General features: G+C 34.3%; 14 protein-coding genes and 1 pseudogene across 15 annotated transcripts, besides 3 other annotated features; 7 read left to right on the forward strand and 8 right to left on the reverse strand.

Annotated features, from left to right (window-relative positions):
• Window positions 1-6,108: part of a mobile genetic element that runs on past the window's edge.
• TVAGG3_0583950 (protein of unknown function, DUF4106 family) lies at window positions 524-1,060 on the forward strand (the record flags this gene model as incomplete). The annotated part of the gene is made up of 1 exon (XM_051239254.1): window positions 524-1,060. The coding sequence occupies one exon, from the start codon at window positions 524-526 to the stop codon at window positions 1,058-1,060; it is 537 nt and encodes a 178-aa protein (XP_051097078.1).
• On the forward strand, window positions 2,793-3,143 carry TVAGG3_0583960 (Poxvirus D5 protein-like family; the record flags this gene model as incomplete). The annotated part of the gene is made up of 1 exon (XM_051239255.1): window positions 2,793-3,143. The coding sequence occupies one exon, from the start codon at window positions 2,793-2,795 to the stop codon at window positions 3,141-3,143; it is 351 nt and encodes a 116-aa protein (XP_051097079.1).
• On the forward strand, window positions 3,180-3,599 carry TVAGG3_0583970 (protein of unknown function, DUF4108 family; the record flags this gene model as incomplete). Its single annotated transcript, XM_051239256.1, has 1 exon — window positions 3,180-3,599. The coding sequence occupies one exon, from the start codon at window positions 3,180-3,182 to the stop codon at window positions 3,597-3,599; it is 420 nt and encodes a 139-aa protein (XP_051097080.1).
• On the reverse strand, window positions 3,616-3,756 carry TVAGG3_0583980 (uncharacterized protein; the record flags this gene model as incomplete). The annotated part of the gene is made up of 1 exon (XM_051239257.1): window positions 3,616-3,756. A coding segment is annotated over one exon (141 nt), but the record flags the coding sequence as incomplete, so codon positions are not given.
• Window positions 6,109-6,437: 329 nt separating the features above from the next.
• On the reverse strand, window positions 6,438-6,851 carry TVAGG3_0583990 (organellar and viral DNA polymerase type B; the record flags this gene model as incomplete). Its single annotated transcript, XM_051239258.1, has 1 exon — window positions 6,438-6,851. A coding segment is annotated over one exon (414 nt), but the record flags the coding sequence as incomplete, so codon positions are not given.
• A 1,479-nt stretch (window positions 6,852-8,330) lies between these two features.
• On the forward strand, window positions 8,331-8,741 carry TVAGG3_0584000 (organellar and viral DNA polymerase type B; the record flags this gene model as incomplete). Its single annotated transcript, XM_051239259.1, has 1 exon — window positions 8,331-8,741. The coding sequence occupies one exon, from the start codon at window positions 8,331-8,333 to the stop codon at window positions 8,739-8,741; it is 411 nt and encodes a 136-aa protein (XP_051097083.1).
• Window positions 8,742-8,943: 202 nt separating this feature from the next.
• TVAGG3_0584010 (KilA, N-terminal/APSES-type HTH, DNA-binding family) lies at window positions 8,944-9,633 on the forward strand (the record flags this gene model as incomplete). The annotated part of the gene is made up of 1 exon (XM_051239260.1): window positions 8,944-9,633. The coding sequence occupies one exon, from the start codon at window positions 8,944-8,946 to the stop codon at window positions 9,631-9,633; it is 690 nt and encodes a 229-aa protein (XP_051097084.1).
• Window positions 9,634-10,203: 570 nt separating this feature from the next.
• On the reverse strand, window positions 10,204-10,653 carry TVAGG3_0584030 (protein of unknown function, DUF4106 family; the record flags this gene model as incomplete). Its single annotated transcript, XM_051239261.1, has 1 exon — window positions 10,204-10,653. The coding sequence occupies one exon, from the start codon at window positions 10,651-10,653 to the stop codon at window positions 10,204-10,206; it is 450 nt and encodes a 149-aa protein (XP_051097085.1).
• Window positions 10,204-17,745: a mobile genetic element.
• On the forward strand, window positions 11,116-11,568 carry TVAGG3_0584050 (uncharacterized protein; the record flags this gene model as incomplete). The annotated part of the gene is made up of 1 exon (XM_051239262.1): window positions 11,116-11,568. The coding sequence occupies one exon, from the start codon at window positions 11,116-11,118 to the stop codon at window positions 11,566-11,568; it is 453 nt and encodes a 150-aa protein (XP_051097086.1).
• Window positions 11,585-12,004, reverse strand: TVAGG3_0584060 (protein of unknown function, DUF4108 family; the record flags this gene model as incomplete). Its single annotated transcript, XM_051239263.1, has 1 exon — window positions 11,585-12,004. The coding sequence occupies one exon, from the start codon at window positions 12,002-12,004 to the stop codon at window positions 11,585-11,587; it is 420 nt and encodes a 139-aa protein (XP_051097087.1).
• Window positions 12,043-12,907, reverse strand: TVAGG3_0584070 (annotated as a pseudogene). Its single transcript has one exon. A coding segment is annotated over exon 1 (865 nt).
• On the reverse strand, window positions 13,309-13,611 carry TVAGG3_0584080 (uncharacterized protein; the record flags this gene model as incomplete). Its single annotated transcript, XM_051239264.1, has 1 exon — window positions 13,309-13,611. The coding sequence occupies one exon, from the start codon at window positions 13,609-13,611 to the stop codon at window positions 13,309-13,311; it is 303 nt and encodes a 100-aa protein (XP_051097088.1).
• TVAGG3_0584090 (protein of unknown function, DUF4106 family) lies at window positions 15,047-16,666 on the reverse strand (the record flags this gene model as incomplete). Its single annotated transcript, XM_051239265.1, has 1 exon — window positions 15,047-16,666. One exon carries the CDS (start codon window positions 16,664-16,666, stop codon window positions 15,047-15,049), a length of 1,620 nt encoding a protein of 539 aa, XP_051097089.1.
• Window positions 17,746-18,112: 367 nt separating the features above from the next.
• On the reverse strand, window positions 18,113-20,052 carry TVAGG3_0584100 (protein of unknown function, DUF4106 family; the record flags this gene model as incomplete). The annotated part of the gene is made up of 1 exon (XM_051239266.1): window positions 18,113-20,052. A coding segment is annotated over one exon (1,940 nt), but the record flags the coding sequence as incomplete, so codon positions are not given.
• A 376-nt stretch (window positions 20,053-20,428) lies between these two features.
• Window positions 20,429-23,648: a mobile genetic element.
• Window positions 22,700-23,536, forward strand: TVAGG3_0584120 (zinc ion binding protein family; the record flags this gene model as incomplete). The annotated part of the gene is made up of 1 exon (XM_001298154.2): window positions 22,700-23,536. One exon carries the CDS (start codon window positions 22,700-22,702, stop codon window positions 23,534-23,536), a length of 837 nt encoding a protein of 278 aa, XP_001298155.2.
• Window positions 23,649-24,164: the final 516 nt, after the last annotated feature.

Here is a 24,164-nt window from a genome sequence, read left to right on the forward strand (position 1 = left end):
GAATTGAAAGCAAAGAAGTTTACAAAACCAATAGCACTTTTCACGGAAGATGCTCTTTTGAAGATTCGTTCGATGAAACCTGCTGGGGCTCCTCAGATTGGCATAACGACAGCTTCCATCGAGCAGATTTTGGCAGCAGGTCAGTAAGTTGTTCTTGAACTGACTTCTCTCCGTCAAATATTGACAGTACGCCAGTTTTGACATAAAATTGTATTATAAACTTACCTTTAGAAATATCTGTAAGTTTTGTTGTTATATTTTTGTCTGCTTCAAGAACTTTCACCATTTCAGTTATACCAACTTTCTTTGCTTTATGAAAATATTTTGGTTCAGCAAAGACTGCTATTCTATAACATTTTCCATTGTTTGTGTAAAGAACTATTCTGTCAATGTATTTGTATTGTTTGTGTGTGTAAACTTTGTTCTGCTTCAATTCGAAGAGATATCCGAATACGTCCATCTTTTTATTCTAAGTAAAATGTCATTTCCGAAAAATAGAAGCGTAAGTGTTTCAAAAGGTTTAATGGCGGTGGCAGATGTGAAGTTAAATTCACCAACTCAAACAAACAGTCAAAGTGTTATTGTCAATGTCAAAGAAAGAGATGTTGAAGTGGGGAAACCATACGAAGACGAAGATGGTATAACAATTGTTCCTGTAAAAGAACAACCAACATACCCTGAAGTTAGCAGAGACTTAAGTTCTGTTGCAGATATTCGAAATGACTACCAACAACTGAAAAACAAACTTCAAACTCAGGAGAAGATTTGTCAAGCTTTAGGTATAATGTTAAACTTGGTCGAACACAACCCTGTAAAAGTGAACTCATATGTCATTGCACCTCATGAAGTTTTGAAAGAACTATTGAAACTTTTGACAGAGGCAGACGATATAAACATCAAAGAAATAGAACCCGACGTTAGTTGCTGTGGTGTTTCATATAATGTCATTGACAAGATATACGTTATGAAAGGAGGTGAAACGTTGAACTTAAAATATAGTTTCCCAGACGTTATAAAAATATTTGACGACCACAACATTTCATTAAAATTTATTTGCTAAGTAAAATGGCAGAAGACACAATGGTTTATACTATTACGACTAAAAACCCTGAGTCATATAATTCTATAACAACAAACTTACAAAGTCCTCAAGGACGATATTGTAAACTAACTTTAAACACAATGACGACTAAAGCCTGTTTTGCTCTTTTGACACCAGAAGATTTTATTGTTGTGAATGGTAAAAAATACTCCTTTGAAGATACTTACTCAGATATACCACCAACAGGTTTTGTTGACTTATTTAATACTTTAAGGACGAGTGTAACATGTGCTGCAACTAGAGCAGGTTTCATTATGTTTGGATGTCCGACTGAGTTTACTATAAACAATATGAGCTATAATACAAAACTTATATCTGGTTTTTACTACCAACAGTTTCCTATAACAGGAAAAGGTGTCATACAAGGAATGTCTGTTCCATTGACTTTAAGTACACCTATTTTATATATTGTTTCAAACTTAGGTTCAAAGTGTTATTCGAATGTCGACAGAAACTACTATGACCAAAAGATACTTATGCGTATAAACAACACTTTCTCTGCTGGTTTGCCTATTGTTCATTCGAATGCAGAGTTTTCAGCTTTAGTAAACTCAAACACTTTAGCAAACATAAACTTAACCTTAGTTGACGCAAACTTTGTTCCTGTAAAACTTTTATGTCCTATGTATTTGTCAATGACGGCAGAAAGTTTCGAATTGGAAGATGCAACTGGTGAAAGTATTGTATTACAAGAACAACTTCAACAACAAATAGCTCAAGAACAACTTCAACAACAAATAGCTCAAGAACAACAAATGCAACAAATAGCTCAAGAATAAAAAAAAATATTTTTTTTTATTTTTATAAAAATGTACAGAATAGATGTTTCAGATTTTTATGACTTCCAAGCGTTCAGAAATATGTGTCCATTTAGAGACTATAACAAAGCAGTCGAGAATTTGAAACGTTTAGTCATTTATGTCGACTCTGCCCCAGAATGTTATGTTATGAAAGAATGGGATGTAGTCTTTAACAAACCTAAAGCGACAATAGTTTCAGAACAAGAATGTAAACAGAAACTTAAGAAAATAAAAGTCGTACAAGTTGGCATGAAGATGTTAGATGCTTGGGATATCTTATTGTCAAAGTTAGAAGATTTTTCAGTTCGAGGTATAAAGTTCTATACACCTTCTCCAAACTTCTATTCTATCTTCACTGGATATAAATACGAACAAGTAGAATGGAAAGAAAATGTTATAGAAGCTTGGTTAGACCATGTCAAAGAAATTATATGCAATGGAAACGAAAGAGTCTATGAGTATATCTTATGTTGGTTTGCAAACATCTTACAACATCCAAGTGCTAAAAATGAAACTGCTCTCATTATAATTGGAAAACAAGGAACAGGTAAGAACACATTCTTTACAGATATTTTGTGCAAACTGTTAGAAGGTTATTCGAACCCGAATATGACAAACTTAGAAAACATCTGCGGTAAATTTAACTCTTCAATAGAGAATATGAAACTTATAGTATGTAACGAACTTCAAAGTATAGATACAACAAAAGTTTTGAACTCAGATGCTTTGAAGAGTCTTATAACAGACAAGTTGGAGTTGTTGAAAGAAAATATAAAGACAAAGAGTTTGTGAAAATGTTGCAAATTTCATTATGGTTTCAAAATGCTGTTCCGATGAAGTTAGAAAGTTCTGACAGAAGATATGTAGTTGTCAGAACGTCAGAAGCTCATATGCAAGATACAGAATATTTTGACGACTTAGCAGAAACTTTGACATCTGACTTTTACAACCACTTGTTCTCATATTTTATGACATTAGATATTTCAAAGTTCAATCCAAGACAAATTCCACATACCGAAGAGAGACAAACATTGTTAGAAGCAAACAAGAGTGTATATGAACTGTTCATAGATGAAACTGACTTTGAGTGTTTAGATGAAAGGTCATTGTACGATTCGTATAAACAATATTGTCAAGAGTATGGTTATATGACAGCGTCTAAACGAACATTCTTGGCAAATGTCAAAAGTCTTTTAGATGTTCAGAATGGTGTATATACAAAGAAAAATTTTTCTGAGTAAATTTTTAAAAAAATATTTTTTTTATCGATAGAAAAGATGACAAAATTCATCTCAGTAAACAAGTACATGTCAGGACTTAAAGAAGAACTAGACCCATTCACATATTTGAATGTTTACTTCTACCATTTTGAAAAGTCTTCATTCAGCAAAGTTTGGAACATCGAACCAGTTAAGTTTGCTATTGTGACTAAAAATGGTGCGAAATTTGAAGACTTAGACATAGAAGGTTTGTTAGCAGTCAAAGAAAGTTTTGACAGAAGGTTCTCAAAACTCGAAGAAGGCAAAGCATACAAACTTGTTATACCTTATGAACCAAAGAAAGCAGACGACTATGAATATTATGAGTCTAAAGTTGTAGAAGTTCAAGGTAAATTGGGTAAAAAGATTTTAGAGTCTAAGCCAGTGTTTGCTCCTAAAGAGGAAGAGAACATTGACATTGACCCAGAAATGTTCTAAAAATAAAATTTTATTTTTACATGTCAAATTTCTTTTTCTCTGGAACTGGCTCTGGTTCTTTCTTCTCTTCTTCTACTTTCTTTTCTTTCTTTTCTCTCTTCTTCTTTTCTGGTGGAGTTATGTCAAATTTCTCAGAACCATATTTTTGTAAAAGTTCTTTGTCCTTTAATAGCTCTTCTATTCTGTTTTCTATTTCATCTTCAAGAACAGTGCATGTGTCTTCTTTGCATTCTAAGAAGTTTTGTTGGACTTCATCTCTCCAAGAGGCGTCATCTCTGTCAACAAGTCTGTCATTGACAAATTTTAAGACTTCTCTGCTTAATGTTTTATGGTTCTTGTCATATTCCCAGAAACAGAACTTTAGAACAAATTCACCTTTCTTGTTTACACTATGTAAGATTTTATGGTCGACAGATGTTTTGCTGTCGAAAAGTTTGTCTCGAATATAGATGGCGAAATCACTAGACATTTTCTAAAAGATAAAAATTTTAATTTTTCTAAAAATATGTTAGAAAAAAAGTTTGCTGACATTGACAAAAAATTTGAGAATGTTTTAAATAAGAACAAGGTGAAATTGGAAAATGCTCAGATAAAACCCATACATGACAAGTTCTTATTTGCTCAGAATGGTATAACAGGTCTAATTGCACCGCCTGGGTCGGGTAAGACTTTCACTTATCTTAAAATGGCTGCACAACAACAAGAACTAGATGAGAAGAACCCATTCTATGAGTTAGTTGTCATTTGTAGTACTTCTGGTCAATTTGACCAAACCGTCAATTCGTTCAAAGATATTATAAAGAAGTCTAAGTTAGTATGTATAAAAGACTCTGAGTTGTTAGATTGGATAAGAAGTACCAAAGAAGAGTTTTGAAGTACAATGCTATAAATGAGTATATAAATTCGAAGTTTAAGACCCAAATGAGGAAATGCAGAGAATATTAGAGAAGAAACACTTCAGAAACAAACAGAAAGAGATAGAATACATTTCGAAGAAATTGCAATCTTACGATGGAAGACTTACCCTCACAGATGTCTTCTTATCTTAGATGATTTCGCCTTTTCATCCTTTGTGTAAAGAACAGAGAACAAGACATGTGTCGAATTCTTAAGAAGCTCAGACACTTTAACATCTCTGTTGTCATTTGTGTACAGACAGCCAAGAGTTTAAGTAAGGATGTAAAGAGAATACTTACTTGACATTGTACTTTTCCCCGGATTGTCCGAAGACGATTTCATGGAACTTATGAAAGAGTCCATGCAGGTAAGTTTGACAGACATGAACTATGGGAGAAGTACAAAGTCATACAAGACCCTCATACTTCTTTCAGAATTCATATCTACGCAAACAAAGTTCAAATTGTAAAAATCAAGCTTGAAAAAATCTAAGTGTTTAGTCTTAGTCTGTTGTGGTTCTGCAGCTTTCGGTCTTCTGGCTTTGGAATGGACTCGGTTGGTGTACGTCGGAAGGAAGGACTTGGAATGTCGGAAGGAAGGACTCGGAATGTCGGAAGGAAGGACTCGGAATGTCGGAAGGAAAAACTTTTTCTGTCGGAAGGAAAAACTTTTTCTGAAGTTCGACCAAAAAGTTCTCAATTTTCGAAAATTTGAATTGTTTACGGACGAACAACAGGAAATTTTTTTCCAGTTGTCAGGAAATTTTTTTCCAGTTGTCGGGAAATTTTTTCTTGTTGGAAGGAAGGACTCGGAATTTGTGGAAGGAAGACTTGGAATGTTGGAAGGAAGGACTTGGAATGTCGGATGGAAGGACTCGGAATGTTGGAAGGAAGGACTTGGAATGTTGGAAGGAAGGACTCGGAATGTCGGATGGGAAGAACTTGGAATGCCAGAAGGAAGGACTCGGAATGCCAGAAGGATTTGACAAGGCAATTTACCTTATAGAGCTACCTGAGCCATCTGAAGTCAGACCAAAAATAAATGGTTCATCTACTCTGCTTGTTTGAAAGTTGTCAAAATACTCTGTTATTTTTTCTTTCAGTAGCGGCAAATCTTCTTTGAAAGTAAGTATTGTACAACCTTTAATATCATAGTGTGTTTGAGGTAAAGTATCTTGAACTATTTGTTTTCACATCTTCATTTGGTGTCATTGAAATCGGTAAGTTTTCGCGATAGAACCAATTTCTGTCAGATTTGTAAAATCTTAGCAAGGTCGTAAAAGCTTTGTTGTTTCTTCTGACTAAATGCAACATAACCATATCTCTGTCTTCTTCTTTCTCCATCTCTTCAGTATAAATCATATACTTATAGTTCTTTTCCTTTCCTTTTGGTACCGAACGTGGTATTCTTTTCTGAAGGCTTTTGTCTTTTGCTTCAAGCTTGTTTTCCATCTCTTCACGTTCTTGTCTATGAATTTCATCTAACATCATGAAATATACCAAGCATAACGAGGTGAAGCCCACATTGCAACAGCATTTACAAGAAGTCTATGTACATACCAACCTCTCAAACCATTTGGCAAATTTTTACGATTTTCATAGAGTTTTGGCGACCCCGGAAAAAGTCGGGTCGCTGTGCTTCGCTCAAAAGTTCTTTTGTCTGTTGGTTTTTGAACCAATCGTCTGTATGTTTGGTATCTGGAGCAAAACATGCTGTCAAAATACTTTGCATTTGTACATGTCGTCTTTGACCGAACGAATGAGACGTAACTGTTTGTTAAACTGAACCCACTCGTATTCTTCATTTATGTCTTCATGGACTATAACTGTTGTTGTGTTCTCTGTTGTTGTCATATCTGTCCTTACATACAAAATAAAAAAAATATTTTATAAAAAATTAGCGTTATTTTCTGACTTTCACAAAAGACCAAAAATAAACGCTTTACATGTATTTTTCAGCAACTTCGTCAAATAATTTTATAGCACTATCTATCTCATCTACTTCAAACGTTTCTTTACCTTTCGTGGGAGCACCATACATTTTCTCAAACTTTTCAAGTAGTTCTGTTTCTGCAGCTCTCATATCGTTAACAAACACAACCTTAACTCTATTGACTATACTGTCATATCTTTTAGTTATATTATATGTTCTTCCTATCTTATATCTCTTTGTATTGAAGTCCTTCGGTTTCTGAACGATGTAAAGTAAGCCTTCACTGCAACGTTCAGTATCGAATGAACCATATGTTATGAAGTTATATCCAACAACTGGGTCTAACCATAACAAAACTATTGGTATAAGACTTTTGTCTATAAGATATGCTGTAGTTCCATAGAATCTTACCGATATCATAAGCTCAGGATTTCTTGTCAAAATTTTCTGAGTAGAAGCATTTTTAACCCAGTCCTTTGCTTTCTTTTCAGATGGAGATATAATGTCTGACAAAGAATATTTCTTGTATTTCTTTGAGTATCTTACGTTTAAATCACCTATTCGAACCACTTTGGTGTCATTGTCTATCTTTTTAACTGTTTTCAAACTCAATGTTTGTCATTTTCTGTTTCTTACATACAAGATAAAAAATATTTTTTTTAAAAAACTAACTTTATTTTTTCTATCTTGTATCTTAAGGAAATTCATGAAATTTGGTCATTTTTTTCACGATTTCAGGGATTTTTTTACGAAGTGTTAAAGTTCACTTGGTAAAAAAATAACAGTTATATAATGAAATTTGGTCATTTTTTTTACGATTTTCATGAGTTTTATGCAAGACCAAAAAAAGTCTAAATCGCAATTTTTTACGATTTTCATGTATAAAAGATATGATTTCAGGGATTTTTTTACGAAGTGTTAAAGTTCTCTTCGTAAAAAAAATAACAGTTATATAATGAAATTTAGTCATTTTTTCACGATTTCAGGGTAGATGGTTTTTAGGTGTCACCAGGTCCCTCGGTCCCTCGGTCAACTAACATCTTTTTGAAAATGGTGACAACATGACATTTTGACAACAACACAGGAAATAAACTTCTTCGTAAATGTTTTGTCATGATTTCATCGTAATGAGTGTAAATGTTTTGTCAAACATGAGCGTAAATCAGACAAAAATATATTTTAGGTGAAGAGGTGAGATCTCACCTGTTTTCTCACCTCTTTTTTCACCTCTTTTCTAACATGGTCTAAAACACACAAAACTCATGAAATTTCATACGGAATTCAGCAAAAATATATTTTAGGTGAAGAGGTGAGATCTTTTTATATAAAAACCATCTACCCTGAAATCGTGAAAAAATGACTAAATTTCATTATATAACTGTTATTTTTTTTACGAAAGAATTAACACTTCGTAAAAAAATCCCTGAAATCATATCTTTTATACATGAAAATCGTAAAAAATTGCGATTTAGACTTTTTTTGGTCTTGCATAAAACTCATGAAAATCGTAAAAAAAATGACCAAATTTCATTATATAACTGTTATTTTTTTACCAAGTGAACTTTAACACTTCGTAAAAAAATCCCTGAAATCGTGAAAAAAATGACCAAATTTCATGAATTTCCTTAAGATACAAGATAGAAAAAATAAAGTTAGTTTTTTAAAAAAAATATTTTTTATCTTGTATGTAAGAAACAGAAAATGACAAACATTGAGTTTGAAACAGTTAAAAAGATAGACAATGACACCAAAGTGGTTCGAATAGGTGATTTAAACGTAAGATACTCAAAGAAATACAAGAAATATTCTTTGTCAGACATTATATCTCCATCTGAAAAGAAAGCAAAGGACTGGGTTAAAAATGCTTCTACTCAGAAAATTTTGACAAGAAATCCTGAGCTTATGATATCGGTAAGATTCTATGGAACTACAGCATATCTTATAGACAAAAGTCTTATACCAATAGTTTTGTTATGGTTAGACCCAGTTGTTGGATATAACTTCATAACATATGGTTCATTCGATACTGAACGTTGCAGTGAAGGCTTACTTTACATCGTTCAGAAACCGAAGGACTTCAATACAAAGAGATATAAGATAGGAAGAACATATAATATAACTAAAAGATATGACAGTATAGTCAATAGAGTTAAGGTTGTGTTTGTTAACGATATGAGAGCTGCAGAAACAGAACTACTTGAAAAGTTTGAGAAAATGTATGGTGCTCCCACGAAAGGTAAAGAAACGTTTGAAGTAGATGAGATAGATAGTGCTATAAAATTATTTGACGAAGTTGCTGAAAAATACATGTAAAGCGTTTATTTTTGGTCTTTTGTGAAAGTCAGAAAATAACGCTAATTTTTTATAAAATATTTTTTTTATTTTGTATGTAAGGACAGATATGACAACAACAGAGAACACAACAACAGTTATAGTCCATGAAGACATAAATGAAGAATACGAGTGGGTTCAGTTTAACAAACAGTTACGTCTCATTCGTTCGGTCAAAGACGACATGTACCAAATGCAAAGTATTTTGACAGCATGTTTTGCTCCAGATACCAAACATACAGACGATTGGTTCAAAAACCAACAGACAAAAGAACTTTTGAGCGAAGCACAGCGACCCCGACTTTTTCCGGGGTCGCCAAAACTCTATGAAAATCGTAAAAATTTGCCAAATGGTTTGAGAGGTTGGTATGTACATAGACTTCTTGTAAATGCTGTTGCAATGTGGGCTTCACCTCGTTATGCTTGGTATATTTTCATGATGTTAGATGAAATTCATAGACAAGAACGTGAAGAGATGGAAAACAAGCTTGAAGCAAAAGACAAAAGCCTTCAGAAAAGAATACCACGTTCGGTACCAAAAGGAAAGGAAAAGAACTATAAGTATATGATTTATACTGAAGAGATGGAGAAAGAAGAAGACAGAGATATGGTTATGTTGCATTTAGTCAGAAGAAACAACAAAAGCTTTTACGACCTTGCTAAGATTTACAAATCTGACAGAAATTGGTTCTATCGCGAAAACTTACCGATTTCAATGACACCAAATGAAGATGTGAAACAAATAGTTCAAGATACTTTACCTCAAACACACTATGATATTAAAGGTTGTACAATACTTACTTTCAAAGAAGATTTGCCGCTACTGAAAGAAAAAATAACAGAGTATTTTGACAACTTCAAACAAGCAGAGTAGATGAACCATTTATTTTTGGTCTTGACTTCAGATGGCTCAGGTAGCTCTATAAGGTAAATTGCCTTGTCAAATCCTTCTGGCATTCCGAGTCCTTCCTTCTGGCATTCCAAGTTCTTCCATCCGACATTCCGAGTCCTTCCTTCCAACATTCCAAGTCCTTCCTTCCAACATTCCGAGTCCTTCCATCCGACATTCCAAGTCCTTCCTTCCAACATTCCAAGTCCTTCCTTCCAACATTCCGAGTCCTTCCTTCCAACAAGAAAAAAATTTCCCGACAACTGGAAAAAAATTTCCTGACAACTGGAAAAAAATTTCCTGTTGTTCGTCCGTAAACAATTCAAATTTTCGAAAATTGAGAACTTTTTGGTCGAACTTCAGAAAAAGTTTTTCCTTCCGACAGAAAAAGTTTTTCCTTCCGACATTCCGAGTCCTTCCTTCCGACATTCCGAGTCCTTCCTTCCGACATTCCAAGTCCTTCCTTCCGACGTACCACCAACCGAGTCCATTCCAAAGCCAGAAGAACCGAAAGCTGCAGAACCACAACAGACTAAGACTAAACACTTAGATTTTTCAAGCTTGACTTTTTACAATTTGAACTTTGTTTGCGTAGATATGAATTCTGAAAGAAGTATGAGGGTCTTGTATGACTTTGTACTTCTCCCATAGTTCATGTCTGTCAAACTTACCTGCCATGGACTCTTTCATAAGTTCCATGAAATCGTCTTCGGACAATCCGGGGAAAAGTACAATGTCAGTAAGTATTCTCTTTACATCCTTACTTAAACTCTTGGCTGTCTGTACACAAATGACAACAGAGATGTTAAAGTGTCTGAGCTTCTTAAGAATTCGACACATGTCTTGTTCTCTGTTCTTTAACAAAGGATGAGAGGCGAAATCATCTAAGATAAGAAGACATCTGTGAGGGTAAGTCTTCCAATCGTAAGATTGCAATTTCTTCGAAATGTATTCTATCTCTTTCTGTTTGTTTCTGAAGTGTTTCTTCTCTAATATTCTCTGCATTTCCTCATTTGGGTCTTTAAACTTCGAATTTATATACTCATTTATAGCATTGTACTTCAAAACTCTTCTTTGGTACTTCTTTATCCAATCTAACAACTCAGAGTCTTTTATACATACTAACTTAGACTTCTTTATAATATCTTTGAACGAATTGACGGTTTGGTCAAATTGACCAGAAGTACTACAAATGACAACTAACTCATAGAATGGGTTCTTCTCATCTAGTTCTTGTTGTTGTGCAGCCATTTTAAGATAAGTGAAAGTCTTACCCGACCCAGGCGGTGCAATTAGACCTGTTATACCATTCTGAGCAAATAAGAACTTGTCATGTATGGGTTTTATCTGAGCATTTTCCAATTTCACCTTGTTCTTATTTAAAACATTCTCAAATTTTTTGTCAATGTCAGCAAACTTTTTTTCTAACATATTTTTAGAAAAATTAAAATTTTTATCTTTTAGAAAATGTCTAGTGATTTCGCCATCTATATTCGAGACAAACTTTTCGACAGCAAAACATCTGTCGACCATAAAATCTTACATAGTGTAAACAAGAAAGGTGAATTTGTTCTAAAGTTCTGTTTCTGGGAATATGACAAGAACCATAAAACATTAAGCAGAGAAGTCTTAAAATTTGTCAATGACAGACTTGTTGACAGAGATGACGCCTCTTGGAGAGATGAAGTCCAACAAAACTTCTTAGAATGCAAAGAAGACACATGCACTGTTCTTGAAGATGAAATAGAAAACAGAATAGAAGAGCTATTAAAGGACAAAGAACTTTTACAAAAATATGGTTCTGAGAAATTTGACATAACTCCACCAGAAAAGAAGAAGAGAGAAAAGAAAGAAAAGAAAGTAGAAGAAGAGAAGAAAGAACCAGAGCCAGTTCCAGAGAAAAAGAAATTTGACATGTAAAAATAAAATTTTATTTTTAGAACATTTCTGGGTCAATGTCAATGTTCTCTTCCTCTTTAGGAGCAAACACTGGCTTAGACTCTAAAATCTTTTTACCCAATTTACCTTGAACTTCTACAACTTTAGACTCATAATATTCATAGTCGTCTGCTTTCTTTGGTTCATAAGGTATAACAAGTTTGTATGCTTTGCCTTCTTCGAGTTTTGAGAACCTTCTGTCAAAACTTTCTTTGACTGCTAACAAACCTTCTATGTCTAAGTCTTCAAATTTCGCACCATTTTTAGTCACAATAGCAAACTTAACTGGTTCGATGTTCCAAACTTTGCTGAATGAAGACTTTTCAAAATGGTAGAAGTAAACATTCAAATATGTGAATGGGTCTAGTTCTTCTTTAAGTCCTGACATGTACTTGTTTACTGAGATGAATTTTGTCATCTTTTCTATCGGATAAAAAAAATATTTTTTTTAAAAATTTACTCAGAAAAATTTTTCTTTGTATATACACCATTCTGAACATCTAAAAGACTTTTGACATTTGCCAAGAATGTTCGTTTAGACGCTGTCATATAACCATACTCTTGACAATATTGTTTATACGAATCGTACAATGACCTTTCATCTAAACACTCAAAGTCAGTTTCATCTATGAACAGTTCATATACACTCTTGTTTGCTTCTAACAATGTTTGTCTCTCTTCGGTATGTGGAATTTGTCTTGGATTGAACTTTGAAATATCTAATGTCATAAAATATGAGAACAAGTGGTTGTAAAAGTCAGATGTCAAAGTTTCTGCTAAGTCGTCAAAATATTCTGTATCTTGCATATGAGCTTCTGACGTTCTGACAACTACATATCTTCTGTCAGAACTTTCTAACTTCATCGGAACAGCATTGTTTGAAACCATAATGAAATTTGCAACATTTTCACAAACTCTTTGGTCTTTATATTTTCTTTCAACAACTCCAACTTTGTCTGTTATAAGACTCTTCAAAGCATCTGAGTTCAAAACTTTTGTTGTATCTATACTTTGAAGTTCGTTACATACTATAAGTTTCATATTCTCTATTGAAGAGTTAAATTTACCGCAGATGTTTTCTAAGTTTGTCATATTCGGGTTCGAATAACCTTCTAACAGTTTGCACAAAATATCTGTAAAGAATGTGTTCTTACCTGTTCCTTGTTTTCCAATTATAATGAGAGCAGTTTCATTTTTAGCACTTGGATGTTGTAAGATGTTTGCAAACCAACATAAGATATACTCATAGACTCTTTCGTTTCCATTGCATATAATTTCTTTGACATGGTCTAACCAAGCTTCTATAACATTTTCTTTCCATTCTACTTGTTCGTATTTATATCCAGTGAAGATAGAATAGAAGTTTGGAGAAGGTGTATAGAACTTTATACCTCGAACTGAAAAATCTTCTAACTTTGACAATAAGATATCCCAAGCATCTAACATCTTCATGCCAACTTGTACGACTTTTATTTTCTTAAGTTTCTGTTTACATTCTTGTTCTGAAACTATTGTCGCTTTAGGTTTGTTAAAGACTACATCCCATTCTTTCATAACATAACATTCTGGGGCAGAGTCGACATAAATGACTAAACGTTTCAAATTCTCGACTGCTTTGTTATAGTCTCTAAATGGACACATATTTCTGAACGCTTGGAAGTCATAAAAATCTGAAACATCTATTCTGTACATTTTTATAAAAATAAAAAAAAATATTTTTTTTTATTCTTGAGCTATTTGTTGCATTTGTTGTTCTTGAGCTATTTGTTGTTGAAGTTGTTCTTGAGCTATTTGTTGTTGAAGTTGTTCTTGTAATACAATACTTTCACCAGTTGCATCTTCCAATTCGAAACTTTCTGCCGTCATTGACAAATACATAGGACATAAAAGTTTTACAGGAACAAAGTTTGCGTCAACTAAGGTTAAGTTTATGTTTGCTAAAGTGTTTGAGTTTACTAAAGCTGAAAACTCTGCATTCGAATGAACAATAGGCAAACCAGCAGAGAAAGTGTTGTTTATACGCATAAGTATCTTTTGGTCATAGTAGTTTCTGTCGACATTCGAATAACACTTTGAACCTAAGTTTGAAACAATATATAAAATAGGTGTACTTAAAGTCAATGGAACAGACATTCCTTGTATGACACCTTTTCCTGTTATAGGAAACTGTTGGTAGTAAAAACCAGATATAAGTTTTGTATTATAGCTCATATTGTTTATAGTAAACTCAGTCGGACATCCAAACATAATGAAACCTGCTCTAGTTGCAGCACATGTTACACTCGTCCTTAAAGTATTAAATAAGTCAACAAAACCTGTTGGTGGTATATCTGAGTAAGTATCTTCAAAGGAGTATTTTTTACCATTCACAACAATAAAATCTTCTGGTGTCAAAAGAGCAAAACAGGCTTTAGTCGTCATTGTGTTTAAAGTTAGTTTACAATATCGTCCTTGAGGACTTTGTAAGTTTGTTGTTATAGAATTATATGACTCAGGGTTTTTAGTCGTAATAGTATAAACCATTGTGTCTTCTGCCATTTTACTTAGCAAATAAATTTTAATGAAATGTTGTGGTCGTCAAATATTTTTATAACGTCTGGGAAACTATATTTTAAGTTCAACGTTTCACCTCCTTTCATAACGTATATCTTGTCAATGACATTATATGAAAACACCACAGCAACTAACGTCGGGTTCTATTTCTTTGATGTTTATATCGTCTGCCTCTGTCAAAAGTTTCAATAGTTCTTTCAAAACTTCATGAGGTGCAATGACATATGAGTTCACTTTTACAGGGTTGTGTTCGACCAAGTTTAACATTATACCTAAAGCTTGACAAATCTTCTCCTGAGTTTGAAGTTTGTTTTTCAGTTGTTGGTAGTCATTTCGAATATCTGCAACAGAACTTAAGTCTCTGCTAACTTCAGGGTATGTTGGTTGTTCTTACAGGAACAATTGTTATACCATCTTCGTCTTCGTATGTTTCCCCACTTCAACATCTCTTTCTTTGACATTGACAATAACACTTTGACTGTTTGTTTGAGTTGGTGAATTTAACTTCACATCTGCACGCCATTAAACCTTTTGAAACACTTACGCTTCTATTTTTCGGAAATGACATTTTACTTAGAATAAAAAGATGGACGTATTCGGATATCTCTTCGAATTGAAGCAAGAACAAAGTTTACACACACAAACAATACAAATACATTGACAGAAATAGTTCTTTACACAAACAATGGAAAATGTTATAGAATAGCATCTTTGCTGAACCAAAAATATTTTTCATAAAGCAAGAGAAAGTTGGTATAACTGAAAATGGTGAAAGTTCTTGAAGCAGACAACAAAAATATAACAACAAAACTTACAGATATTTCTAAAGGTAAGTTTATAATACAATTTTATGTCAAAACTGGCGTACTGTCAATATTTGACGGAGAGAAGTCAGTTCAAGAACAACTTACTGACCTGCTGCCAAAATCTGCTCGATGGAAGCTGTCGTTATGCCAATCTGAGGAGCCCCAGCAGGTTTCATCGAACGAATCTTCAAAAGAGCATCTTCCGTGAAAAGTGCTATTGGTTTTGTAAACTTCTTTGCTTTCAATTCATCTGGACCGTCTCTGTCACCAGTATATTGTATTTGTACAGTACCAACAGTTGAAATACCACCCATAAAGTCTTCTGAGTCAGCAAATGGAATGCCAAGCCAAAAGTTTGAACGGTCTCCATTTGTATATTGAGTTTTTTGACCTCCTGTATGAGTCCATACTTTCACATATGGCATAATAGAACTTTGCATTTCAGGGTTAATGGTTGTTGTGAAGTTGTTGTTAAAGTTCATAGCATCTAATGTCAAGTTGTATGACCTCATATCCTCAACTGTAGAATATTCTTCTCTTGGATAATATTTGCCATCTATGTTTATATGATATTTAATACCGGGGTTGTAGAAACAAGAATAGTCATTTATAGTTCGTCTGAAAAGAACAAACATAGTATCTGCATGTTTCATTGCAGTTGTTAAAGCAATATCTGTTCTTGCACCTGGGTCAGCACTTTGGTTTCCAACTTCACCTGCAAAGTCTTTGACAGATATTTGGTGTATAGTGAACATAAGTGGAACTGCAATATATTTGGCAGCTAAAGCATTTGAAATATCTGGGTCCAACATATAGACTGCAAGTCTGCTTTCTATTCTCTTGCATTCAAACTTTTCGCATGTGAACTTAACTGGGTCCCAAGCAGTATTGTTGTCTGCTGTTCCTGAGAAGTAGTAGTTTACTTCATTGTTGAAGTTTGAGAAACCAAAGTCTAAGTCAACTTTGTCTTTGCACCATTTTCCAAATGGTATGCTGGCAGCTCCACCAGCTGTATCTGTAAGAGTGAATGGGTCTTGTGTTGGTGCAATGACTAAGTTATTTTTGCTTGGAGTAAGTTCGATAGAAATTTTTCCTGCCCAGTTTGGCAAGTATCTTAAAAACCTGAAGATGAGGAAAGATGACAAAGGAACTCTAAGTTTCAGTTTTACTTTGGTTACTGCTGCTGCAGTTTGTCCAGAAAGGTCAACATAAACTCCTGGAACGTTAGGGTCAAGTTTTCTTATTTTCTCAATAGTTGCATACTGGTCTGTTTGTTCTCTAGCTTGTGGTTGTACTGAGTTTCTCAAAGCGAACCATTCATAGTTTGCCCATGTTACTGTTTGAACTAAGTCAGAGTTAGAATATATCTTATATCCCATGAAAACTTCTGGAGCATATTGGTATCCGACATAGAAAATTCCATTGCAACCTTTCTTGTCAGACAACTTGGCAGAAGGTTTTATTTCAATGTCTTGTTCCACGTATAAGAATGAGTTGTCAATAGAAATAATGTGAAACCTGTCGCAAGCAATATCTACTGTTGTTGAAGAACCTTCTCCAAACTCACCTACGTTTCCATAAGAAATAGCAGTTGTATATTCGTAAGTTCCAGGAACTATTTCTGACCTTCTAATGGCATTGTCGCATTCGTTATACCATTCGGAAACATTTCCGTTCATGGCATCCAAAACTGTTGGCGTTATATTCTGAGCGGCGTACATTTCATATGGGTAAAAATATAGAATAGTTGGATTTATTTGTCATAATAGAACCCACGTGGACCAAGCTTTACTTTCTTCCTGGCTGAGTTTTTAACTCTTCTTTTTCCTTCATTGCCACTACTTTCACTAGATGAAGTTACTTCTTCACTACTTTCACTTTGTTCTACTCTTCTCTTCTTCTTTGGTGTCGCTTTTGGTAACTTGCCCTCTGCTTCAAGTTGTTGCATCTTTGCATCATGTTCACCTAGTATGTTGTAAATTTCCCATGTCCTTTTTGCCTTTAGGCTCTGGTCGCCCATCTCAGGTATCCTATATCCTAGAAAGATTTCGTCATAGTTTGTATTTGAGTCTTCGCGTATTGTTTGCATGACTCTTTCCTGAGTTTCCGGTTCAAGCTCTTCAAACAGAGCTTGTCCATATGGAATAAGCTCGTTTCCAAATATATGTTTTTGTAGCCATTCTGGTTTTCTTTCCATGTTACCAACAATATCTTTTGTGAATGGGAAAGCTTTTACCCAACGTTTCAGGCTTGGGTCATTTATTTCTGTAGTTGGTTTTATTTTGTCAAGGAACATGTTTTTCAATACTAACATTTCATTTGGTACTGTCCATTTGAGTTTTCTTAAATATTCATCCCTTCTCGGTTCATTGTCTGCAAAGTAAGTTTTTATGACATTTTGCAAACTTTCGTTTGCAAGGTCATGTACAATAGGTTCTCTTCCTTCTCTCTCCCTAACTCTCTTTCTAAACTCTTCACCAAATATACCATCTCTATGGTTCTGTGTAGTTCTTTGAGATAAATGTTTTAGAACGTCAGGTGTTATATTTCCATCAGCCATGTTCATTTCATACTGGTTCAAAATATCTGCATCTTTCATATCTTTCAATGGCATTAAAGCCGCGCTGAAAATACCAGCTAAATCTGGTTCACCATTCATTTCCATTGCGTCTACAACATCTTGGAATTGTGGTTGTAAGTTTATGAACCACCTATCCGGGTTAGCTTTATGACCCCATCTCATTGTAGTTCCATAGTCTGCAGAAACAAAAGTAGGTTTGTTTCCATATTGGCTAGGTTCTGAATGAACTTTAAACAATGTTTCATTTCTATATGTTTTGTTGAAATTTAACCTTTTATTTTCACCGAGTTCAGCCAAAGATTGAACGTTATATGCTCGTAAGTAAAAAGGGTTGTTGTATTTGTGTACATTTTCTTTCAGTTCTTCCATTCTATGCTGAATATTTTCATCTGATGTTGGAGTCTTTTGTATGTCGGCAAACATTTTTCGATATTCTTCTACCATGTCAGCCGAATTTTTCTTAGACTCTTGGAAAGATTCCATATTCACCTCATACTCTTGTTGAGGGTCAAGATTTTTCGGCTGTTCCAAATCTTCATCTAGTTCTGTGAAGTTAGTTTCCAAAGGAGGGACTTGTTCGTTTCCTTCAGGCTCTTCTAGCTGTTGTTGCTGAACTATTTCTTCCATGTCTGGTTGTATCTGAACTTCTTCCTGTGGAGTTTCTTGTACCTCATCTGCTGGCATTTCATATATTCCGAGACCGTTTTTAACAAGTTCCCTATCTAAGTCATCCGGACTCATAAACCTTTCTTCTTTCGTTCCGTCTTTATTTTTTACGCGTTTCATGAAGAGAGTTGAATTGTCATTTAGCTCTGACACCAAATATCTCGGAGTAAATTCAGTCATGTCATTTGGATGATATGCTATTAAATCATATCCCTTAGCGAGCTTGTATTTTCCAGGTTTGAAATTATATCCCATTTGGTGCTGAACCATAAAGCTAAATAGGTTCGGGTCAGTATTTCCTTCCTTGAACTTTCTAATAGCTTCTTTATATCTGTCACTAAAGTCAAGAGTATCTGGGTAACCATAGTCTTCTTTAAGCATTTTTAAGAAATCTTGGTTTCCTTGTTCTCTACTTCTTTTATGTCCTTGCTCTGTTTGTGGTTGTTGTTGTGCAGGGTTTTGAACTGTTGGTTGCTGTGCTGGTTGTGGAGGTGGTTGTTGTGCTGGTTGTTGTTGTGGTGCTGGATTTTGAACTGTTGGTTGTTGTGTTGGTTTTGGTGCATGCCTGTGTCTGTGTCCATGTGACGATGTAAATGTTTTAGGTAGTCCTGGTGCAGGTGCTTCTCTTGGAGGGTTTGGTGGTATATAAGTTCCACTAGCTAGTATATAAGTTCCACCAGCTGGTATATAAGTTCCACCAGCTGGCACATATGTTCCATCTGCAGCATAGTGTCCTACCTGACTTTTCGTTTTTAAGAAAGCATTTACTAGGTCTGTTTTGGTCTGTTGTAACTCTTTTTCTTGACTTTCCACAACAGTTGCTCTAACGGCGTCATAGGCACTTTGAACTGCCTGTCTCGTTGCTGCATCTGTTATTTTCGTTATATTTTGTGCTACTTCTTTTAACTCTTTGTCGAAACCTTCAGACTTCAGTTTCTTTCCAGATGAGAAGTCGTTCACTTGTTTCACCTTACTATGAAGAGCTTCGAAGGCGTTCTTAAAGTCAGCATTTGTTAAAGCTTCATTTGAACTGTCTTCATCCGCTTGTATTTTTGTCCTTATTGACCCTATAAGCTGGGCTGCTTTAGCGTTGGCTTGGGCATCTAACCAGTCATTGTTAGCTTTTATATATTCTGCGCTTTTCATTGCCTTTTGCATGGCTGCGTCGTTATTTTTACTTTCTTGTGCTAAGTTTTCATACTGTACGGTTTGGTTTTGCAACTGTAAAAGTTTTTCTGCCTTTACATTTGCTTCAACTTCTTTTTTATACTCATCGCTATCCATATATGTCTTCAGGGCTTTTTGTTTTATCTCTTCATCTTTCAGTACTTTATATTGAGTAGTATGGTTTTTCAAATTTATAACATCTTGTTCCATTTTTGCTACTTCTGCTGCTTTTTCTGACACTTTTTTCGCATATTCCTCTGTACTTAGTTCTTTCAGTTGTTCTTCTTTCTTCTTTTTCTCTACGTTTAACTCATTGAGTTTCTTTGTGTGTCTGTCATATTCTAGTTTCTTTTCGTTTTCACTTATTTGCTTCTGTATGTCTATGTTTGACTTTTTGACATCTGATATTTGATTTTTGAGTGAACTCAAATTCATTTGACTTTGAGGGTTATAGGCTGTTCCGTCTGCAGCTCCACCATAGCCTGCCATTTTCGCTAAAAGTGCCGCTCTTAAACCTCCACTCTGTGCACCAAGAACTCGGTTTAAGAGCATAGGGTTGCTTGACATTTGTTGCAACATAGTGGGGTCATTCAGCATTTGTTGTTGCAACTGTTGTTGTGGTGTCAGTTTTACTATTGGATGTTTCAATGCTCTCTTCCTCTTACGTATATTCTTACGTAGCTTACGTGGCATTTTAAGTGAAGTTAAAAAGCGGTTTTTGACAGATGTTTATATGACACTTTTTGTTCAGCACAAAAAACTACTCGGTCAAAGTGTTGTCAGTTTTGTAAAATAACCGTCCTATCTCATTCTATAAGGGGGAAAGTCTTCTCAAAGTATACTTCCTTGGAACGCCCGTAACTTTTCCTGTAGCGACGATAGACCCTTACTTGTCCGGACAAAGTTATACTATTTTGAGTGCTCTACAAAAAAAGTCAACGGCGACGACTCTCAAAAATTTTTTATGGGCTAGAGGGCGCAACGCGCCTGGAGGCCCATCCCAAGAAAAAAAAACTTCAGGGCTAGAGGGCGCAACGCGCCTGGAGGCCCCACTACCTTTTTTTTTTTTTCAAAATTATATTTTTATATATTATTTTTCATATGTATAAATCATATAATCTATATCTATGCAAATCTCATCTAAATTTTTTTGAAACAAACCGCTACCATTTTATAATGGTCCATCTTAAATTCATCATAAATTCTGGTACATGTTAGTACCAGAGTCTTCAAATCTCAAACACTCTGGTACCAACATGTACCAGACGCGAGTTTCCAATGCCCTCGTACGATTTTCTATTAAGATCTTCTTGAATGAGAAGGTCTTCATAGAAACTCGTACGAGGGCTTCTCTTTTAAATACTCTGGTACCTGCTGGTATCGGAGTCGACTTTACAGCCCTTTCCACAATTTTGAAGCTGGGGAAAGTTTTCAAGCAATGAAAGGGAAGCTCTCGCTATGAGGTGAAAATCTAGAATTTTTACCTCATAGCGAGTAATCCTTTGTTAATTGCTTGAAAACTTTCTTCAAATTATCAAAATTTCGAGGAAAGTTTCCTTGCTTCAAAGTAGAGATGGAGCCCTTTGAGCCACTGCATATAGGTCAGTGACTCAAAATACTCCATCTCTACTAGAAATCGCCAAAATTTGGGTCGCAATCTTTGAAATGCGACGCAAGTTTTGGCAATTTCGCGAGGGACTTGCTCCATTTGGTGCATAGATTCACACTCTATGCACCAGATGGAACAATTCTTTCGCTGACAGCGGGAAACTTTGTCTGAATAGTTTAACATTCAGACAAAGTTTCCGCTGTCAGAGAGGAATGGAAGGGTAAGAGGTATATATTCATAATGTATACCTCTTACTCTTCCATTCCCTCAAGAAAGTTCAAAAACTTGGGTGCAATCAGAACTGATTGCACCCAAGTTTTTGAACTTTATATAAGGAATTGTTGGCTATGATGTACTGATCATGAATCAGTACATCATAGCCAACAATTCCTTCGCAAACAGTGGGAAACTTTGTCTGAATAGTTTAACATTCAGACAAAGTTTCCCGCTGTCAGGGAGGGAATTAGAGGGTGGGAGATATATAGATAGACTATAAATCTCTCACCCTTTAATTCCCTCAAGAAAGTTCAAAAACTTGGGTGCAATCAGAACTGATTGCACCCAAGTTTTTGAATTTTGTATAAGGAATTGTTGGCTATGATGTACTGATCATGAATCAGTACATCATAGCCAACAATTCTACCTTTTAACCAAAGATAATTGATTCGTATGTAAAATATTAAGCTAAAATTTCTCTTTCTTTTAGTACACATTCTTCCATTTCGTGTACATGTATCATATATTAAGTACTAGTTATCTATTCTATATCCTTTATCCCAATTTAGATACTCAAAGATAATTCTTTTTCAGAAGAAAAAAAATATTTTCTATTAAACCGTTATTTTTTCAATGTGAGTTTTCAATTTTATTTTTCCTTTTTGCTGCTCAATGCAACATCCTCCACCCGATCCTCCATGCGAGGTTGATCAAGCCATAGGATATTTAGAATATTCTCGTTTTGTTATAGCTGCAGAGCTGCATGGTAACATAAGATTTGTCAAAGACCCACAAAAACTATCAATTGGAACAGGAGTATTAATCTACCACCGATGCGAATACGAAGGCTGCCCAGCAGGCTTTAAATTTATTAAAAATTTCGACAATTACATTTTTAAATCTGCAAACTTAACTCATATTCACTCAGGACCACCACCACAACATAAAAATACACCTACAAGTGGTACTTACCGTGCTTGGATTAAAAAATTTCTCATGAATCACGGAAGTCCACTTAATGCAACACAAGAAGTCAACAAAACGCTTGAAATACCTAAAGATCATACTTGTATTCACATGACTATGAAACAAACTGCAATCAATCAATTGAAATATTATTTACAACAAAAAGATCTTATGAGATCTTTACCAGACATATCTTTAAATCAATTTCAATCTTTACAAAACTATGTTAATCAATGGGAAGATCAACATGATGACCTTATTTATTTTGACATTCAAGGTGAAGATACTGATTTTCCAGACAAATTGGTTTTTATTTACTCTGATAATGATATGATCTCTCAAATTCATGAAAAACCACCAATTTATCACTTAGACTCTACGTTTAAATTAATTATTCATGGATTTCCTTTTTATGTATTAGCTACCAAATTTGCTAATACTCATTCTATCCCTTTGTGTTATTTTATAATATATCCAGATAATAGTGAAAATATTTCTTTTTGCTTAAGTAAATATTTTGAAACAACTCACACAGAACCTGAATTTATCATGTCTGACTGTGCACTAAACATTTTCAACGGGATTAGGAATTCATTTCCGGAGTGCAATATCTTTTGGTGCGCGCTACATGTAATACGCGCACTTAAAAAGAATCTCTCAAAGATAAATGATGAAGAGATTAGATCAGAAGTCGAAAAATTTATGAACATTTTATGTTATTATCGTGATTGCACAGAAGAAGATGCTGCAAAAATGTATAAAGAGCACATTATTGATAAAATTCAAGATCAATTGGAATTTAATCAATACTTTACACGTCAGTGGGACATTCATAAACAACAGTGGATAGCCGCTGCCAGACCAAATGAATTAACCGTTGTGAATAACGTTTCTGAATCTTTATTTAAAAAGATAAAATATCACGATTTTGGCTGCGTTAAAAATCAAAGAATTGATGTTTTTGTCAAAAATCTTTTAGAAGAAGTTGCACCCAATTACTTTTATCGTATTAAAAACGATTTACTTCAAACAGGTTTTATTCCTTCAATTAGAATTCGCGAGCCTCGATTGACAGATTATAAAACAAAATTGAAAAGAGAAGTTCAATCACGTTTATACCAAGTATTAAATTTTGTTCAGAATCAAGAAGCCAATTTGAATCCATTAAGATTTTTATTGGAAAATGCTGAAGAAAAACTTTCTCAAATAAATGAGAAGATACAAAATTCAATTACATATTTAAGATCGTTTGAAATTCCAAATGAATTGTTAGATACGTATATGTTAGAAATTAATGAATTTTGTTATAATTCTCCAGATTATATTTTAGAACATTTCGAAGAATTTTTGGAGGATTTCAAAGAAAAGAATAATTTAATAGACTAAAAAATTTATTATTTTTATTTATTGTGAATTTTAAATTGTCACTTTTTAAGTGTTACCCCTATTGAAAGTGTCACTTTTTGGGTGTCACTTTTTCGGAAATTCTTATATACTCAAGTCTTCATAGAATTGTTTTGGTTGTATTGTGAATGTCTTAGCAAGCTTTCCTTGAGGAACATCTACATAGAACTTGAAATGTTGTTCCTTTCCGTGTTCTTGAAGTTCTTCAATCCAATTATATGTAAGTGGATAAGGATGAAACAGTTTCAGACGTGCGTATAGACTTTTTTGCTGTCTGGGACTGAATGTTTGAATAAACTCGTCACAGAACTGTAAACCAATGATATTTGCTATATAAGGAAGCAATTTGAAGAAGAATTCTGAAAGGTTTGTTGGATTTTGAACATTATCTTCAAATTTTTTGACGGCTTCAATAATATCATTGTAGAAATCTGAATAGTCATTTGTGTCTTTAATGCTTACGTTTTGTGGGTAATTCTTCATGAATTGTTCGAGTCTCTTGACTGCGTCCTTACGAATATCGCTTTCTTTTATTTCTGGTTCTACCAAATATTCTTCTTCTTCATGAGTAAGTACAATTGGAATTGTACCACAATTGGAAGTTTGTCTT

The sequence above is a fragment of the Trichomonas vaginalis genome, chromosome II (genome assembly GCF_026262505.1).
Source record: "Trichomonas vaginalis G3 chromosome II, whole genome shotgun sequence".
NCBI classification, from domain to species: Eukaryota; Parabasalia; order Trichomonadida; family Trichomonadidae; genus Trichomonas; species Trichomonas vaginalis.